Source organism: Cydia strobilella, chromosome 22, assembly GCF_947568885.1.
Source record: "Cydia strobilella chromosome 22, ilCydStro3.1, whole genome shotgun sequence".
Classification (NCBI taxonomy): domain Eukaryota; kingdom Metazoa; phylum Arthropoda; class Insecta; order Lepidoptera; family Tortricidae; genus Cydia; species Cydia strobilella.
In genome coordinates this window covers 2,465,333-2,483,936 of record NC_086062.1, presented here as the reverse complement: position 1 = coordinate 2,483,936, position 18,604 = coordinate 2,465,333, and the positions used below count along the sequence as shown (strand labels likewise).

Below are 18,604 nucleotides of genomic sequence, written 5' to 3'. Positions count from 1 at the left end.
ACAAATACTAAAAACAGAATAAAATAAATATTTAAATGGGGCTCCCATACAACAAACGTGATTTTTTTGCTGTTTTTTCCGTAATGGTACGGAACCCTTCGTGCGCGAGTCCGACTCGCACTTGGCCGGTTTTTTTAAATAATAGTTTTGTTCACAGGCGGACTTAGACGGACCCAGAATAGTATCCGACGTGATCCGTGTAGTGTCCCGTCCGACCGCGCACGACGCAGTGATGCGCGTGCGCACGTCCACCGGCGTCCGCGCCACCGACTTCTATGGACATTTCTTCATGTCTAATACTACTGATGTCGAACTGGCTGCCATTGGTATGTTTTCACACTTTTTTATGCTAGGTTATTTCAATCACACACACGGAGGAGGACTTACCACATACCCCATCTGTAGGATTGCAAGTTTTTTCTTAAGGCGGTTCCCTGAGCCAGAAGGTGAAAAATCTCCTTATATGATCATGTTTTTCTAAGAGGCGTTGATATTCGTAGACGTGGAACAATTATATGTAGTTCTTAACTATATTATCTTTAATAACATAGCTTCCGATACACGAATTATGACACTTCGCTCGATACAATTAATTCCCAAAGTAACCTCTAACTCGGACTTTTAATCAAACTTTACTCGGTTATTTATTATGTGATACTATAAACAAAAAAAGAAGAAAAAACAATCTTAACTTAAATAGTAATTTCATAGCTTTCGAATTTCGATATTGTAAGGTAACGTTTTTAAAAGAAATAAAAATCGACAAAATTCGATCAAAATTGACACTTGGCGCGCATTATCTTTCCCGTTCTTTCTTGCGAAATGTGACACATGTATCACACAACGTGTGATAGAACGGTCTTAATACCACGTTGGTGGCAAACAAGCATACGGCCCGCCTGGTGAGAGATCACTGATAAGCGATAAAAAAAGGATAATTTCAAAAAATATTGAAAAGCTTAGTAATGCTTGTGTTGTGGATACTATACTTATAAATCCATACTAATATTATAAATGCGAAAGTGTGTCTGTCTGTCTGTCTGTTACCTCTTCACGCTTAAACCGCTGAACCGATTTCTTAGTTGCAATTTGGTATAGAGATAGTTTGAGTCCCAGGGAAGGACATAGGGTAGTTTTTATCCCTGAAGTCATCCTTTAAGGGGGTGAAAAGGGGGGTGGAGTATGTATGGGGAAACGATAAAAAGCAGATTGGATAAAAAATAAGCTACCCAAATTACTAACTCCACGCAGACGAAGTCGCGGGCAAATCTAGTATTTATATACCTAGAAAACATCCATAACTCAGGAGCAAATATTTGTGATAAACAGACAAATAAATGCCCTTACCAGGATTCAAACGCGGGACCTCCTACGAAAAAAAGGACAAGATTTTTCAACAAATTCATTTATTCTGAATTTTACGATATTTTTCTTAGACGCGGACAAAGCGATCGGCGTAGAAATCAAGCATGACGACAAACTAACAGGCGAAGACGGCGTATATATACAGGCTGCTCTATTATACACACACCGCAGCGGCCAGAGGAGATTGAGGGTGCTCAATCTGGCGTTAGGAGCGGCGCCGCAGCTGGCAGATGTTTATCGGAGTATGGAGCTCGATACGACACTCAACTTCCTTACGAAACAAGGTAAGTTTTCTATCGGAATACGATAAATTATACGTACTATGGCGGTCGAACAGTTAAATGTGTCTTAGGGTTAGGTTGGTTCAGTCATGCATCGTCAATGAAGTTTCAACCTCTTCTGCAATTCTGGTACTTCGAACCGGATTAGGCTCTCTTTCATGTAGTGTGGCATTCAGAGCGACTTTGACGGTGGGAATCAGTCTCTCCCAACATCCGCCGAAAATAGGAGCAGCGGCAGGGATAAAGCTCCATTTTATACCTCTGTTGGCAGCAAAATAGATGATGACACAATCTTCGCACTTAAACTATCGTGAGACATATTTCAAAATATTTATTAGTACGGTTTTTACTCACTATTATTTTTAGTCGCTTTTGGCGACATGTTTCGGATTCTTTGGGAATCCATCCTCAGGCACGAGTGTCCGCGGCGGTTGTGGTGGTGCACGACGTACAACCGCCGCGGACACTCGTGCCTGAGGATGGATTCCCAAAGAATCCGAAACATGTCGCCAAAAGCGCTAAAAATAATAGTGAGTAAAAACCGTACTGATAAATATTATGACACAATCTGTCCGTTAAGCCGCTCGGTTGTCTCTAGTGGTTCAACATTAGCATATTATTTTTGGTTGTCTAGTAGAAGTCCCTTACTACTATCAAACAATCAGAAATATCCAAAGTAATTAAGCGTTTCGAATGCCAGTTATATTGACTCTAATATTTAACCTTGTTTCAGCAACGAAATTATATTTACTTTTTATTATTTTTATTTATTTTACTATCAAACAACCAGAAAAATCCAAAGTAATTAAGTGTTTCGAATGCCAGTTATATCGACTCTAATATTTAACCTTGTTTCAGCAACGAAATTATATTTACTTTTTATTATTTTTATTTATTTTACTATCAAACAACCAGAAAAATCCAAAGTAATTAAGCGTTTCGAACGCCAGTTATATCGACTCTAATATTTAACCTTGTTTCAGCAACGAAATTATATTTACTTTTTATTATTTTTATTTATTTTATATTTCTCTTCCCTAACCTTAAATATTTTTACAGTACATATCGTGCTACTTTCTTGCACTAGTGCGTAAAAGAGCACTTTTCGTGCATATGTCGAAAGTTTAAAGGGCCATATGTACTGTAAAACGTTGTACGATACAGGTGCGAATAGGTAATTCGCAATTCGTGTCGATTTAAAACACTCCCTGCGGTCGTGTTTTAATTTATCGCCACTCGTTTCGAATTTCCTCTTTTCCGCACTTGTATCGTAAATAACTATTCCAGCCGTCTGGGCGCTGAGAGAGCACACCCCGCGCCTGCTCCGCGAGGGCCTGGCCGCGCGCTGCGCCAAGTCCCTCGCCGCCTACAGGAGGCACTGCGCCTCGCCGTCCAGCGCCGGCCAGCTGGTGCTGCCGGAGAGCATGAAGCTGCTGCCGCTTTATACTAGCTGTGTGCTGCGATCGGACGCTTTAGGAGCAGGTGAGACACAAAAAAAAACCAGAAAATATCCCCACAATATGATGCCATACGGCGTAATAACCTTGATATAACCAAAATAAACCTACATTATCATTTCACTAAAGCTATATTCTGAGCTGTGAGCTGCGATCGGACGTTTTAGAAGCAGGTAATATTTGGAAAAATGTCCTCACACTATAATGCCATATGGTGTAATACCTTGGAAGTAACCAAAGTAGACCTCCCGTCAAAGCCCCCTCGCCTGCAGGAGGCACTGCGCCTCGCCGTCCAGTGCTGGCCAACTGGTGCTGCCGGAGAGTATGAAGCTGCAGCCGCTATATACTAGCTGTATGCTGCGACCGGACGCTTTAGGAGCAGGTGAGACACAAAAAAAAACCAGAAAATATCCCCACAATATGATGCCATACGGCGTATAACCTTGAATTAACCAAGATAAATCTACATTATTATTTCACTAAAGCTATATTCTGAGCTGTGAGCTGCGATCGGACGTTTTAGAAGCAGGTAATATTTGGAAAAATGTCCTCAAACTATAATGCCATATGGTGTAATGCCTTGGAAGTAACCAAAGTAGACTTCCCGTCAAAGCCCCCTCGCCTGCAGGAGGCACTGCGCCTCGCCGTCCAGTGCTGGCCAACTGGTGCTGCCGGAGAGTATGAAGCTGCAGCCGCTATATACTAGCTGTATGCTGCGATCGGATGCTTTAAGAGCAGGTAAGGCACAAAAAAAACCCAGAAAATATCCCCACAATATGATGCCATACGGCGTATAACCTTAAAATAACCAAAATAAACCTACATTATTATTTCACTAAAGCTATATTCTAAGCTGTGTAGTTTTTTTATGCCAGTTCATTAAGGCGGTTCCCTGAGCCAGAAGGCGAAAAATCTCCTTATATGATCATGTTTTTCTAAGAGGCGTTGATTCTCGTAGACGTGGAAAAATATATGTAGTTCTTGACTATATTATCTTTAATAACATAGCTTCCGATACACGAATTATGACACTTCGCTCGATACAATTAATTCCCAAATTAATCTCTAATTCGGACTTTTAATCCAACTTTAATCGGTTATATATTATGTGAATAGTAATTTCATAGCTTTCGAATTTCGATATTGTAAGCAAAGATAGATATAACTCCGTAATAGATGGATACAGTCTAAGGAAAAAAACGTGCCTCGAAAATCAAGAAAATTTGATTCTCGTTCAGAGGGCGCTACTAGTTTTGGCCTACAGTCGTATAGATGGCGTTGACGGTTTCGTTTGTTATTTAACAATTTTAACGCATATCAGTGAAAGAACATGGGTCAAAATCATCAAAATAATTAATGCAAATAAAAAAAATCATTTATCTATATTTAAATACATTTTATCGTATTTTTACAAATCTTCAATTTTAGTTTTAAAGTATGTCGACAGATGGCAGTGAATTTACTGGGGTTACAAAATTTACTATGACAGTACCGCTCTAGTATAAGTTACTCTATGTTGTAAGGTAACATTTCTAAAATAAATAAAAATCGACAAAATTCAATCAAGATTGACACGAGCATGATCTTTCCCGTTCTTTCTCGCGAAATATGACAGTGACAGCGGCAAACCTATGGAACGGCCTTAATATAAACAACAAAATAGGTAGTTTTTTTATGCCAGTTCATTAACTGTACATTGTTTTTTAAGAAAGAAAGAAAGAAAGAAAATACATTTATTTGACGCCACAACATAGTACATAAAAAAGAAAAGCATGCAGACAAAAAAACATTTGGACGCCAAAAAGGATCCCCACTCAGCATAGTGCCGCGGCAAACCGTGGCGCTGGTTTTCTGTGGGGACCTGGCTTAATCTAAAAATAATGGCGACACGTACGCCAACGACACACAAATAAAATTTACATTGACATAAAAATACAAACATTATTAAACAGAAAATTAAGACAAACAAAATATTAATAACCGCCTTTTTTAAATATATTTATAACGAAAGTTACAGAAAAAACCAACACCAGAACGAACTAAACTTAAGACTAAAACTAAAACAAAGACTAAAACTAAAACAAATCATCAAATTGCCGCGGAAATGTAAAAGTGTGTGTGATAAGTGTGCGAGTGAGTGACTGATATGTTACTGTGATGTCTGTAATTGAACTTGAAATTGTAATTTCTCAGGCACGGACATAACCTGCGACGACAAGTCGTGCGCGATGTACCGCGCGCTGACCGCGGACGTGCGCACGTCCGTGGTGTACACGTACCCGCGCCTGCTGCCGCTGCACCGCCTCGCCGAGGAGCCCACGCTCACGCCGCTCAGGGCTTCCATGGATAAAATGAATGATCAAGGAGTTTATCTATTAGGTAAGATGTACATTTACGAAGCATGTGTATTTGTAAAACAATATATGGACCGATTACTCATCCTCGCCCAGCTACAAATACGCTAAAAATTCTTCCCCCAGGAAATTGTATTTCAAAAACAAGCTTTTATACAAATACCATCTACACAATGGCCCCTAAATTGTTTAACAAATTACCGGATCTGCTCAGAAATGAACAGCTGTCTACATTTAAGATTAGGTTAAAAAAAATATTAAAAGATAAATGTTATTACAATATTGATGAATTTCTGATGGACACTTTGACAAATTAATGATTGACTTATATAATTACCCATTAATCATTATTTATTTTAAATTATTAATTACAACTTATTGATTATTTTTATTTTAAATAAAGTGACATTTCTAATAATATTGCATGCGCTAGGTAACCAAAATCATTGTACGTCGCAAGACATATTACAGAGAACAAATTGTTTATAACACCTGTATTCATTACCTGTAATGCACAATTGATGAATAAATGATTCTAAATGATAAATGATTCTAAATGATAAGAAACTTTAAAAAAAAACGGCCAAGTGCGAGCCGAAATGGCGCCCCAAGGGCAGGGACCGGCCCGCTATCCCTTATCCGGGTTTTATAAGGGTATTGCATAAGGCTTAACTCACCATACCCTTTGCCAGATGAAACCCTTTCATTTTGCTTTTAAAAACTCTTATATAAAGCTAACACATTTGAGTAATCGGTAGCCCAAATACCCTTTTAAAACCCTTATCATCCGCTCACCAACACCTTGCATATTGCTTATAAGGGTTAGCCTTATAAAGGGTTTCCCTTTTAGCATAAAAGTCTGTCTGTTTGTCCGTCTGTCACCAGGCTGTATCTCATGAACCGTGATAACTAAACAGTTGAAATTTTTACAGATGATGTATTTCTCTTGCCGTTATAACAGCAAATACTAAAAACAGAATAAAATAAATATTTAAGTGGGGCTCCCATACAACAAACGTGATTTTTTTTTGCCGTTTTTTGCGTAATGGTACAGAACCCTTCGTGCGCGAGTCCGACTTGCACTTGGCCAGTTTTTTCTTCCAACTCTTGTTTTCTGTACACTTTTTATAGGTTTTCCTGTAATCTATAGATAAATAAGAGTTATGATCCTATCAATTGTCCTAGATCTCATTGCACTAAATAACGACAACGTGTCGTCATTGGCACTCAACTTTTTTTTTTCAGAAAATGGCGTCCATATGCTAATCTGGGTCGGCTCGCAAGCCCCGCTCGACTTAGTACGGGACGTGTTCGACGCGGCATCCCCTCAACAAATTGACACACGCGTATGCACGTTACCTGAGCTGGACAACCCACTCAGCGTCGCTGTGAGAGGCGTATTAGAAGATGCGACTAGATCTAGAAGAAAGGCCATGAGGGTAAGTTACATAGTTGATACTTATCTCAACGCAATAAGGCTTAAATAGTTAACTATGAAGAAAGTCAGTCTTCGTAAGACGTTTGCGTCGCCTCAGCAGGCACAGTATGAACGTTACCTGAGCTGAGGATAATCCGCTCAGCGTCGCTGTGAGGTGTATTAGAAGATGCGACTACATCTAGAAGAAAGGCCATGAGAGTAAGTTACATAGTTGATACTTATCTCAACGCAATAAGGCTTAAATTGTTAGTTAAGTATGAAGAAAGTCAGTCTTCGTACGAGACGTTCTCGTCGCCTGAACAGACACAGTATGAACGTTACCTGAGCTGAGGATAATCCGCTCAGCATCGCTGTGAGGTGTATTAAAAGATGCGACTAGATCTAGAAGAAAGGCCATGAGGGTAAGTTACATGGTTGGTACTTATCTCAACGCAATAAGGCTTAAATTGTTAGTTAAGTATGAAGAAAGATAGTCTTCGTACGCGACGTTCGCGTCGCCTCAACAGACACAGTATGAACGTTACCTGAGCTTAAGATAATCCGCTCAGCATCGCTGTGAGGTGTATTAAAAGATGCGACTAGATCTAGAAGAAAGGCCATGAGGGTAAGTTACATAGTTGATACTTATCTCAACGCATTAAGGCTTAAATTGTTAGTTAAGTATGAAGAAAGACAGTCTTCGTACGCGACGTTCGCGTCGCGTCAACAGACACAGTATGAACGTTACCTGAGCTTAAGATAATCCGCTCAGCATCGCTGTGAGGTGTATTAGAAGATGCGACTACATCTAGAAGAAAGGCCATGAGAGTAAGTTACATAGTTGATACTTATCTCAACGCAATAAGGCTTAAATTGTTAGTTAAGTATGAAGAAAGTCAGTCTTCGTACGAGACGTTCGCGTCGCCTCAAGAGACACAGTATGAACGTTACCTGAGCTGAGGATAATCCGCTCAGCGTCGCTGTGAGAGGCGTATTAGAAGATGCGACTAGATCAAGAAGAAAGGCCATGAGGGTAAGTTACATAGTTGACACTTATCTCAACGCAATAAGGCTTAAATTGTTAGTTAAGTATGAAGAAAGATAGTCTTCGTACGCGACGTTCGCGTCGCCTCAACAGACACAGTATGAACGTTACCTGAGCTTAAGATAATCCGCTCAGCATCGCTGTGAGGTGTATTAGAAGATGCGACTAGGACGATGCGGGTAAGATAAGATTTGGGTGAAAGAAACGGTGGACGACATTCGGAATATCACGGGGTAGTTCTGGTAGGTCTGGTGGAGCTAGTCACTCAGGACCGAGATAAGGCGTATACGAAAAGAGGCAGTTTACGCGTACCTATTAAGAACCACCTACTTACCGACACCACCTATTATGACCACGACTGCTCTGACAAGATTATCCGACTAAGAAGAAGAAGATTAAGAACTTAGATTTTACAGCTGCATTCCAGTATGTTAAAAGGTATTTTAAAATAATATTGTTTATAATTTGAGCATTTACTTAAGTGCTACATTTACTAGTCATTTACTAGTCATTTACGTAAGTGCCGCAGTGTTAGGAACGCTGTTTGAACCATCATTTAATTGATGTTGAAGGCCCATGATGATGATTGATTATTTAAACATACTTTAAACTATAAAGGTTCAAACCGGGTTCAAATGATAGGCCTAGTTGTAACGGGCGCTTGTTTTTTTGTTCCATAAAACTAAAATATTTTAGAAATAAAATCCATAATTAAACAACAAGAAATTCAATGAAACTATTGACAAGCAACCGTTGGTTAAGATAAATGCACGGCTTATCCACTTAGCACCTTAGCATGTCGCATGTCTGCACGCCTAAAGTTTCCCGCGGCGCGCCATATCTTTTGTTCCCTTCTTATTTCTTGACTTTATACCCCCTCTCACTCTTTAACGGATCAGATTTAAAAAATATACACGATTCAAACCTTATCATACACTACACCTAAATTCCTAAAAATTCTTCATAAGAATAAAATACAAAAATATTTTATAGGGTGGTATTTTTTGCCGTATAACATAACATCTAAGCGTGCCCTATAAAGGGTTAAGCAGTAGCATGCAAGGCTCGGAACCGGTTTTTTCTTCATACAAAAAATACCGGTATTATTACGTTCTTTTTCGTTCTCTGGTTTAATATTTCATTTTTAATGGGACGATTTCATAATACGAAGTTGTTACTTAAATACATTATTCAGTCCTACGTATAGAGCATAAAATAGTTAAAAATATTGGGCTATTTCGGATTTTTCAAAAAAACCGGTTCCGAGCCCTGCTGGCATGCATGCCTAACTCGTTTCCCCGCATCAGCTGGAGATCGTCCATCAATACGACAAGCGGGAAGCGCTGTTCCGTCGTCAGCTGGCCGAGGATCGAGGAATAGACGGCTCTGCTTCATACCTGGAGCTGCTTATGGAGACTCATCGGCGTGTGAAAGACCTGATGTAGACAGTATGTCGCTATTTGGGAGGCTTGTGAAAGTATTAAAACAGGTTTTAAAATATTTCTTTGCTGATTCAGCGCCAATAACGACACGTTGTCGTTTCGCTTCAACGAAGCATTTTCGCTATCGCAAACTTGCTCAACATTGTCTACCGTGATCGACATTGCGTAGCTTAAAAAAATCGGCCAAGTGCTCGCACACAAAGGGTTCCGTACCATTACGCAGAAAACTGTAAAAAAATCGCAAATGCAAAAATTTTTACCCTTTGGGTACGAAATCCTAAAAACGGTGATTCTTCACAAAACAGCTGTCTATTTATCTAATAACTAAAGTAATGTCGGGTGAGAAACATAGTTTATAGCCATTTATATGAGGATTTCCTACGCGTGCCTTACTAATAATTAGAGAATCGCAACCAATATTAAGAATTAGACAAAGACTAGTGTTTTGTAAAGAATCACCGTTTCTTTTAATGTTGGCAATATTGGATACGGTAGGCAATGTCGAGGATGTTGACGGTTTACATAAGGAAATGTTATTTGATAACAAACTGTGATAATACTTCTACAAGCTATTGTTTTTGGGCTTTTAAAAGCAGCGGTTTCAACGGCGTGCGAGTTTAAAGGGATTGGAATAGACTGGTGGAGGGAGTGGGATAGCATTTAGCCATGGGACAAGTTCACAAAAACAATAAATGTGGTTGAGTATCCTGGTGGAAGCGGCAGAAGTTGAGGCCTTGTCGTCTGGACGCCAACAATGCATATCGTCGTGACTAGTCATGCCCACAGCGCCAAGAACGCATATCGTCGTGACTAGTCATGCCCACAGCGCCAAGAACGCCTATCGTCGTGAGTAGTTACTTGTATTAAGGTGACATTAAGCATTATATTCCAAGATTTTTCTGCTTCTAAGCTTTTCTGATTTTTTAAGTATTCCTGTTGTTTTAGCTTTTTAACAGGTTTTCGGAAATCGAGTGTTTTTTCTTATGAGAGTTTTATATTTTCGCCATTTGTGTGTTCCAGTGGAATTTTTCTGTATTTTGTATCATCCTAACCTGTGTTAATTACAAACATAACTGACTTTGTTTTGTATTTTCTGCTATTTGATTTGTCTTATTAACACATTTTAACACCAACATGTGCATTACTTCAAATTATCATTAATTTTACTTTGTTTTGTTATATGAGAGAAATGTCTGCACATATGGCAATATATCGTATAAAACATATCGTATTCATAAACAAAATTTAGGTTTTTTTTAGCTTAGAATCACAAGCACTATCGATTCTACTAGGAGAAAGAAATATTACAATATATACGTAATATTTTAGATTTAGGTACATTACGTTCCTTCGGAACGTTCTTTCGTATGGAAAAGTAACGTCAATGGATTGGAAAAAAATAGGGAATTTATTTTCTTCAAGTATAATCAATAGTGTTCATGGTTCAAAGTAGGAAAAACCTAAATTTCTGGAAACCCTAAAAACACAAGATCTTATATGTGTGAAAACCCCGTTAGCTTCACTAGGTCCTACCAGTACATCAATGAAATTTAAACCGTTTTCAATTGTAACAAAGTGCATTTGTTTCGTTCTATTTCGATACAAACGAAATTAAATATTTCCTTGACATTCAAATTTCCAATTCTTGCCAATTTTTTGTGTTGTCGGCCTTTAAAGTTTAGGGTATATGACTCAGCACGTTCCCATTTTGTCGTCCAATAAGCTAATAACCCCATTTTGTTGCAGCTAACCGTGATGCGCCAACACGACAAGCTGGAGACGGTCCTCCGGCACTTCCTGGTGGAGGACCGCGGCGTGGACGGCTCCTCCTCCTACGTGGACTTCCTCTGCCACATCCACAAGGAGATCCGCGCATTACTATAGCATTTGTACTATTAAGCGCACTCGTCCCGCGGTAAGCGTTTATAGTGCGCTTTCGATTTCAACTTACAATTCTCACATTCACTGGACTGGATAGGGAACTTTGTAGAGGTTGACAAAGACTTGACGACAACGTGTCGTGATTAGCGTAGCGTATGTATCAAAAACTATCCACGGCTCTTCGACCTACGTGGACTTCCTCTGCCACATCCACAAGGAGATCCGCGCGTTGCTATAGCATTTGTACTATTAACGCGCTTAATGGCGCGTATTACGCACGCGGTGGGTAAAGGCCCTTATAGTGCGCTTTCGATTTCAATCTACAATAAAATTGTTACCTTAACTGATTAGGTGCATGTTAAAATACAGAAAACTTCCATGCCTATGACTTGACGACAACGTGTCGTGATTGGCGCTGAATGAATTAATCATTATAACTATTATTAAATACACTATATTTACCATGTATAATACTTTTTCCGTGTTACTCTGTAAAAATATATTTTTAACATATTGGAAACAAAAAAAAATGCATGGTATAAATCTAGGTCTTAATAGTAGTTATGAAAATGACCGTGTTAGCTTGAAATCGTATATTTAGCATTGTCAGGTCTCAACAAGACTAGCCAGATCGCATTTTAAAAAGGCCTGTAACTAGTAGTTTTTTTGCCTGTTGTGTTAGAATTAAACCATATTAGTCAATAAGAGACAGGCAAGCTGGACGGTTCCTCGTCTTACGTGGACTTCCTCTGCCACATCCACAAGGAGATCCGCACGTTGCTACAGAATTTGTATTTTTATTAACGCGGTTAATGGCGCGTATTACGCACGCGGTGGATAAAGGCCCTTATAGTGCGCTTTCGATTTCAATCTACAATAAAATTGTTACCTTAACTGATTAGGTGCATGTTAAAATACAGAAAACTTCCATGCCTATGACTTGACGACAACGTGTCGTGATTGGCGCTGAATGAATTAATCATTATAACTATTATTAAATACACTATATTTACCATGTATAATACTTTTTCCGTGTTACTCTGTAAAAATATATTTTTAACATATTGGAAACAAAAAAAAATGCATGGTATAAATCTAGGTCTTAATAGTAGTTATGAAAATGACCGTGTTAGCTTGAAATCGTATATTTAGCATTGTCAGGTCTCAACAAGACTAGCCAGATCGCATTTTAAAAAGGCCTGTAACTACTAGATTTTTGCCTGTTGTGTTAGAATTAAACCATATTAGTCAATAAGAGACAGGCAAGCTGGACGGTTCCTCGTCTTACGTGGACTTCCTCTGCCACATCCACAAGGAGATCCACGCGTTGCTACAGAATTTGTATTTTTATTAACGCGGTTAATGGCGCGTATTACGCACGCAGCTGGTAAAGGCCCTTTTAGCGCGATTCTATCCGTAGGTATCAAAAACTAAAACGACTTAACGACAACGTGTTGTGATTGGCGTATACCTCTGCCACATCCATAAAGAGGTACAAGCGGTGCTATAGCATTTGTACTATTAAGCGCACAGCGGGCAGAGGGCGGTATATGACATTTTATAATGAACAGCTTGGATTTCAACTATTATTGTCAGATTCGCTAAGATATCAAAAACTCCATCGTAACGACTTGACGACAACGTGTCGTGATCGGCGTAGACGTTTAGGCTTAGGTAAGCTTTTAGCGTGTTTCAATCCATATGGGTCATACACATATATGGGAGCATTTAGTGCCAATAACGATATTACCGTGAAATGGGTAAAATGGGTTTTTCGCTACAATAACAGGCTGCGGGCGGGCCTAAGCAAAGCAGTTATGTTCGTACTTTTGTCACTAATCTATATCAGTAGACATGAATGATAATAATTTTAAGTCAAATATTACAATAATTATTGAAGTTTTAAAGGAAACATGCTAATTGTAATTTTAAAACTGAGTCAGTGGTGGGACACCTCCTTTCGGGCAAACTCGGCTTCACTCGGCTCAGCATTGCTCCGAGCAATTATTAGGGTTGACACAACTTGACGTCCCTTTGTGTGCACGACCACAGATGACTTGAATTTTGACAACCTTAAATAGCCGAAAGGGATAGTGCCATACATTAGAAAGGGATAGCATGATTCGACCCTGAATTGCTATCAAACTTCGGGTTTGTAGGAAATGCCCTTTCTGTACGGTAGTAATATTACTTATTCTGTGACTGAGTTAGCATAATCTGCGCACCATTTTAAAGCATCACGACAACGTGTCGTGAGTGGTAATGAGGGCTATCGTTTTTTGCTCACCAGTTGGCGCCTCTGTTGATGGTGGTCCAAAAGACTAAAGAACAGCTGTCAGTCATTGAAGTGACAAGTGACATTTGATATTTCGAACTATGGAAAAGACCACCATCTACACTAGCACCCCTAGCGGCGAATTCATACGCGTTAGCCCTCATTGTATGGTGACGTAATTACATTAGGTGCTGTCAAACACAAAAGACCCAGCGAATATAAGTAACTGCTAAAACAACAATTACTATTGTGTAGTTGAAATCTAAAGCCAAAGTAAAATTAACCATAGCCTCGTAAGGCCCACTAAGTTTCCCTATTTTTAATTTGAACCTATTGTATAGTAGATATTAGGGTGACTTTTGTTTGTTTTAGAAAACAGTGAAACGAAATGCTACTTTATTCAGTTTTTGAAAGTTTCGAATTGGATTGAAACAAAGTGTACATTTTTAGCCTTAGGTTAATACCGCCCGCGGCAATCGAAATATTGGCAAGTTATCGCGCGATTGACATTGTAAATGCGAATAAGACTTTGTCATTTGTTATATTTTGAAATATTTGTACATTGAATGAATGAATGAGAAGTTATCTGATGTTAAAACATTCTTTCATACACGGTAAACTCATAATTAATGATTTAACAACTGAAAAGTTATTCTCAATCTACTATTCTGTGTCTAAAATCCACAGAAAGGAGATTTTTTTATATGATCTTCAGTATGTCTGAGTGTCACACATAGAATGAAAGAGTATTTAGAATTAAGCTTCAATTGAGTATTACTTGAAAATACTGATGTTAACTAGATATTTCATTTTATTCGTTATTAACGAAAGTATGATTGTTTACTCAATTGAAGTTTAATTTTAAAGTAGACCAAGCTGACTCTGCAGCGTAATAATTTGACAACCACTTAAAAAAAAAAATATGGCAATATTTCTTAGCTGTCACAAAGACATGTTGATGATAGGTAAGTGGAATGAGACATCTTAATAGTTGCACCATATTCGGAAAATATAATATTAGTTTAAACCAAGGTTATAAGGTTTAATTTCACAGAATATTGACCACACCAAATAGAATAATTCACAAATATGAAGACTATTTAATACTTTTTCTGTGTTGTCACATACTGATTGTCAAGAACTACCTACTTTTTATCGAACGCTGCAGTTAGCTTGCTAAAGCTCTATATGTTTAATCATAATCAGTTAAATCGTTAATTAGAGTTTCATTAAATCTTAAAATACCGCTAATGTGAATCAAGTATTTGATAACTAAAATAATGTCCGGCGAATATGAATAACTAGTTATTTGTCAAACAAAATGTATTCATGTTCCCCACCCGTTATTCCATCATAGCTAGGATTTTGTATTATATTCCATGTCTATTTTACGTTATTAAAATAATTTTGTTAAAATTATAGATATTATAATCGATTACGAACACACCTGTGTAAATAAATTATTGGCATTAATTGTTATTGTTTTGATTTATTATATCGGAGCGGCCAAGGTGCTGAATAATATCTGAACACACTGTCTTGATTATAGAGGCTTAGTTCGGTTCAGATATTTGGGAATACCTTCGCCGCTCTTTGGCGACTGTATGTCTATAGGGAAGGCAAACACATGGTCATATAAAAAAATATTTAATACTATGATATTGTAATTACGTATTAAAATCCATTTACAGCCTTCCCTGTGCTTAATGCCAATGACTACACATATCGTCGCAATACTTACTCACCCTCATATCTGCAACAATCATTTGATGGAAATGTCGCTTTTCTTTCATTCGGAATACGGGTGTTTTTGTCATCAAATGTGTTGCAGATACGAGGTTGAGTAAGTATAGCGGCGATATTCGTCAATGCGGTGTTAAGGCTATTTTGAGTTAACAGGTAAATGACAGATTAGATAAGATTTTTAGTGACATGGCAATTCTTCCACTTGTAATATAATGCTAGATCGTAAATCTGTTTAGTCAGCGAAAATAGAAAAGTAAGTTGTTTATAGAATGACGATTCAAACATAGAATATAAAAACAAGTTACTTCACTAATTTTGTTCCTTTAGGAACATAATGTTGAATTCTCATAATGTTGGATTCTCAAAATGTTGAATCTCAAAATGTTGAATTCTCCAAATGTTGAAAATTAAAGCTTAATGTTGAATACTCGAAATTTTGGATTCTCAAAATGTTGAATTCTCAAAATGTTGAATTCTCAACTTAGCTAGACGGAGCTCCGCTTCGCGAGGCTCCTATTTTTGGGCGGTTTGCCCTTCGGGCATCTGAAGCTACCTAACAAGCCTAACCTAACCTACGCTTTATTCCCCAGTGTAATGTTTTCACGGATATCACACTAAATCAATAGCATAGAGTAACTGATACTAGAGCGTTACTATCATAGTAAATTTTGTAACCCCAGTAAATTCACTGCCATCTGTCGACACACTTTAAAACTAAAAATGAAGATTTATAAAAATACGATAGAATGTATTTAAATATAGATAAATGATTTTTTTATTTGCATTAATTATTTTTATGATTTTGACCCATGTTCTTTCACTGATATGCGTTAAAATTGTTAAATAACAAACGAAACCGTCAACGCCATCTATACGACTGTAGGCCAAAACTAGTAGCGCCCTCTGAACGAGAATCAAATTTTCTTGATTTTCGAGGCACGTTTTTTCCTTAGACTGTATCCATCTATTACGGAGTTATATCTATCTTTGTCAATAGGTAGGTAGGTTAGGTTCGTTAGGTAGCTTCAAATGCCCGAAGGGCAAACCGCTCAAAAATAGGAGCCCCGCCCGTCTAGTTAAGTTGAGTATTCAACATTTTTATAATTCAACATTCTGAGATTCAACATTTTGGGAATCCAACATTTCGAGAATTCATCATTTTGAGAATTCAACATTTCGAGATTCAACATTTTGAGAATCCAACATTTCGAGAATCCAACATTATGAGAATTCAACATTATGTTCCTAAAGGATTTTGTTATAGTTTAGTGTGAAATTAAATTTGTTTATTATTTACTATGTATTATTGAAATTATATTCAATTACTTAAGAGATAGGTATTCAATAAACAATTTTTATATTATATGGTTTTTATTTTCAAAAGATGCATAATAAGTATAATAACAAACATTCTTTTTACTTTCAATTTAATGGAAGTATTATATATTTATTTTTGTTTCTTACAAAAAGAGTTTTTAAAATATTTTTAATACAGAACTAACTATAGTCGGCGCAATGTATGAAAATACTATTATTCGGTAGATCTAAGCTCCATATACTTAAATAAGGGTTAATTCATAACTGTCAAATACAAATTCTTACATCGCGCCGACCATATAACTGTAGGAAGACAGTAACAACAACAAGCTAAATTTTTGATTAAAAAATCATAATAACATGACGACAGGTGTGCGTCCGTAGTTTTATTCATATGGGTTCAAGATAAAACAGTGTTATAATGGTCCCACGCGATTGGTGCCATCGCGTGCCTGAAACAAGTGAGGAAGGTAAATAAATTCAAACTAAAAAATTCGGACTCGCACACCGAGGGTTCCGTACTTTTTAGTATTTGTTGTTATAGCGGCAATAGAAATACATCATCTGTGAAAATTTCAATTGTCTAGCTATCACGGATCATGAGATACAGCCTGGTGACAGACAGACAGACGGACATCGGAGTCTTAGTAATAGGGTCCCGTTTTTACCCTTTGGGTACGGAACCCTAAAAACGGATTTTATTATATTTAGGTAGGTAAGGTACCTACGTTCCCAAAATAATGTTCGCTCAAATCCAAGTAAGGTAAACGCCCTGGTGCTTGACAAGCTATAAGTCTAAAGGGGCCCACCCATTACCAGTCCGCCGGACGATATCAGCCTGTCAGGTAGAACAAAAATTTGACAGTTCCGAACAATTGACAGGCCCATATCATCCGGCGGACTGGTAATGGGTAGGCCCCTAAAGGTGCCTACTGATTATCAGACCGCCGGACGATATCAGTCTGTCAGTTAGAACAAAAATTTACAGTTCCGAACAACTGACAAACCGATATCGTCTGTGGTAATCAGTGGGCCCCTTTAAGAGTTGACAGCTCTGCTTGTGTGCCTCAACCTATTGCAAGGAATTAGGGCTGATGGTGGCAATTATAACCAGGGATGGTCAAAGGGTTCCTGTGATTTACACAATATAACTATAGGTACCTAAGGAACACTCACGGAATAACGTAAAGGTCGCGTGCGAAGCATCTCGAAAGGCAAACGGAATCGGACTGCCAATATGGCGCACGCGAGGTGATTGAGTGATTGATTTAGAGTGAATGTGATGAATGGTGAGTGTATGGAGATTAGGGGGTTCACAGAATCACAGACGTGTGTATGAGGGTGTGTCTACACGTCTGTGTGGAAACTAAGGGCTGTGCTACAGTATGTATTTACCTGATTCTTTATAACTTTCACCTTTGCCATCGGGTGTTGGTACGGAAATTCCGTGCTGCACGAAGAGGTCGGTCTCTCTGGGTCTGAAAATATGGACTGCAAAACGAGCACCGTTAGTACGTGTACAAACAGCAACACTCTTCACTGTCCATCGGTGGACCTTATGCCTTTTGTAATAAGGTCCACGAACTGTCAGTTAACAGTTAACAGTGTGGGCGATGGTACGAATGTGGATATTTTCCTGACAGGGTTTTTCACACTACATTTCAGTAGGTACTTATTTATAGCTACGTGGAATATCAGTGTAGAAATGAAGTTCTCTAAGTATAAAATAAATATAAAAACCGGCCAAGTGCGAGTCGGACTCGCGCACGAAGGGTTCCGTACCATTACGGAAAAAAACAACAAAAAAATCACGTTTGTTGTATGGGAGCCCTACTTAAATATTTATATTATTCTGTTTTTATTCAACAAAAATACATCACCTGTAAAAATTTCAACTGTCTAGCTATCACGGTTCATGAGATATAGCCTGGTAACAGGCAGACGGACAGCGGAGTCTTAGTAATAGGGTCCCGTTTTTACCCTTTGGGTACGGAACCCTAAAAACGCCTAAAGTAAAGACCGTG

At 38.2% G+C, this 18,604-nt stretch overlaps 1 protein-coding gene across 2 annotated transcripts in view; it reads left to right on the top strand.

Moving 5' to 3' along the window:
* Positions 1-16,626, top strand: part of LOC134751535 (protein transport protein Sec24C) — a 33,689-nt gene extending 17,063 nt beyond the window's left edge. Inside the window, exons 15-21 of one of the 2 annotated variants that reach the window (XM_063686977.1) lie at positions 158-326; positions 1,437-1,649; positions 2,934-3,128; positions 5,297-5,482; positions 6,703-6,896; positions 9,227-9,367; positions 11,108-11,218. In XM_063686977.1, the coding sequence (XP_063543047.1) occupies positions 158-326; positions 1,437-1,649; positions 2,934-3,128; positions 5,297-5,482; positions 6,703-6,896; positions 9,227-9,364 (1,095 nt within the window). In that variant the 3' untranslated portion in view covers positions 9,365-9,367; positions 11,108-11,218. Of the gene's footprint in view, positions 1-157; positions 327-1,436; positions 1,650-2,933; positions 3,129-5,296; positions 5,483-6,702; positions 6,897-9,226; positions 9,368-11,107 lie in introns of both variants that reach the window. The other variant, XM_063686976.1, reaches the window with a different exon arrangement.
* Positions 16,627-18,604: the final 1,978 nt, after the last annotated feature.